The sequence below is a fragment of the Lipotes vexillifer genome, unplaced genomic scaffold (genome assembly GCF_000442215.2).
Source record: "Lipotes vexillifer unplaced genomic scaffold, Lipotes_vexillifer_v1.1 scaffold132, whole genome shotgun sequence".
Lineage (NCBI taxonomy): Eukaryota > Metazoa > Chordata > Mammalia > Artiodactyla > Lipotidae > Lipotes > Lipotes vexillifer.
In genome coordinates, this window is record NW_006782535.1 from 925,586 (window position 1) to 927,048 (window position 1,463).

The window sequence follows — 1,463 nt, forward strand, 5'->3', positions numbered from 1 at the left end:
ACATTCCATGGGAGATGCTACGGCCAATTACAGGAGGTCGAGGCGGAACATTCGCAATATGCTAATAAGGCTCCTATAAAAGTCGCTGCGAAGGCGAGCCTTCGGTAGAGCGCGCAGGGGCGCCTTCCCCTCGGGGGTTTTCGGTACGCTGTGGGGTGCTTTCTGGCTTTCCACCTCCCCCCACTCTTCCGTTTGCCTGCTGCGCAGTCCTGTAAACATGGGTAAACTCCGAGCGACTATCCACGTTCCAAATACAGACCCCAATGCCGTGCCTGACCAGGCAGGAAAGTTTCCCCAACAGCCAGCAATTCCCAGCGGACCCGAACCCTCTGTCTCTCTCCGGCAGTCTGGGCAGCCGGGGCTGCAGAGAACGACCCACAGGTCCTCTCCCCTGCCATGTTCCTCTCCAAGCCGACAATACTTCCCTGCGCCCCCGAGCGCAGCACAGATGGGCGACTTCTTCGCCCCATCCTCCCTTCCCTGCCCTCCCCTTCCCCACTGCACACACGGAATAAAGCCCTGGCCCTCCGCAAACTACACCCGGCCGCGTCGCCCCTCTCAAGTCGGCCCTCACTCGGTGACCAGGACCGGGGGCTGGGCGGGGGCGACTGGGGCTACATCACGCGAGGTACGGACCCCGGACTTTATGTAACACTCAGATTCGGGACTGGGTGAAGGTGGTTCCGGGGATAGCGAGCAGGGCCGGGGGACCCCTCGTCCGCAGCGCCCTCCCAGCAGCCCTGCGCACAGCCCCGTCCCTGCGCCCCTCAGCGTAGCGACCGCGGCACATCCCTCCCTCGGCGCTGTAGCCTGCGCCCCCTGCGCCCCCTCCCCCGCAGCACCCCGCCTCGTCACTTCACTACAAAGAGCGCTTTGCTCGCGCAGCCTGGCGTTGAGACCTCTCGTTCCTCCTTCCTCCTCCGTGTCCGGGCTTCGCGCACAAGGACCTTGGCAAATCAAAGACGCTCCAGACCTTTTGTTTCTGCCGGCAAGGGCCCCGCCGCGGGCTCGCGGCTCTCCAGGAGGGGAGCAGGACGGCCCGCAGCCCCGCGGCGCGCCGCGACCGGTGGGGATGGAGCAGCCGCCCCCGCCCATCCATCCCGCCGTACCTTGGTATTTCGCGTCGATCTCCCGCATCAGAGAGACGTTTCTCTGCAGATCGAAAGGTAGAGACTCGATGGAGTCCAGGTAGTCCTCCACATAGTTCACCAGGTGGATCTGCTCCCCGTTGGCAGGGCTCAACATGGTTCACCGAGGTCCCCGGCGACTCCGCGCGGCTTTCCGCTTCCTCCGGCCCCCGCCCCCTCGGAGCCCAGCGCTGCAAAATGCAAGGCTCCCGCCCGCCGTCGCCCCCCCTGCGGCCGGCCCCGCGCCGCTACATCTGCGAGCCGCGCTGCCTGGGCCCGGGGACCGGCGCCTGGCGGGCCGGACCGGCGCTCGGCGGCCTCAGGCGCGGGGCGGGC

At 66.7% G+C, this 1,463-nt stretch overlaps 1 protein-coding gene across 1 annotated transcript in view; it reads right to left on the reverse strand.

Annotated features, from left to right (window-relative positions):
- ING1 (inhibitor of growth family member 1) overlaps nucleotides 1-1,292 on the reverse strand; it is a 5,137-nt gene extending 3,845 nt beyond the window's left edge. Inside the window, exon 1 of the mRNA XM_007455318.1 lies at nucleotides 1,110-1,292. Within this exon, the coding sequence (XP_007455380.1) occupies nucleotides 1,110-1,245 (136 nt within the window). The 5' untranslated portion in view covers nucleotides 1,246-1,292. The remainder of the gene's footprint in view (nucleotides 1-1,109) is intronic.
- Between the last annotated feature and the right edge of the window lie 171 nt (nucleotides 1,293-1,463).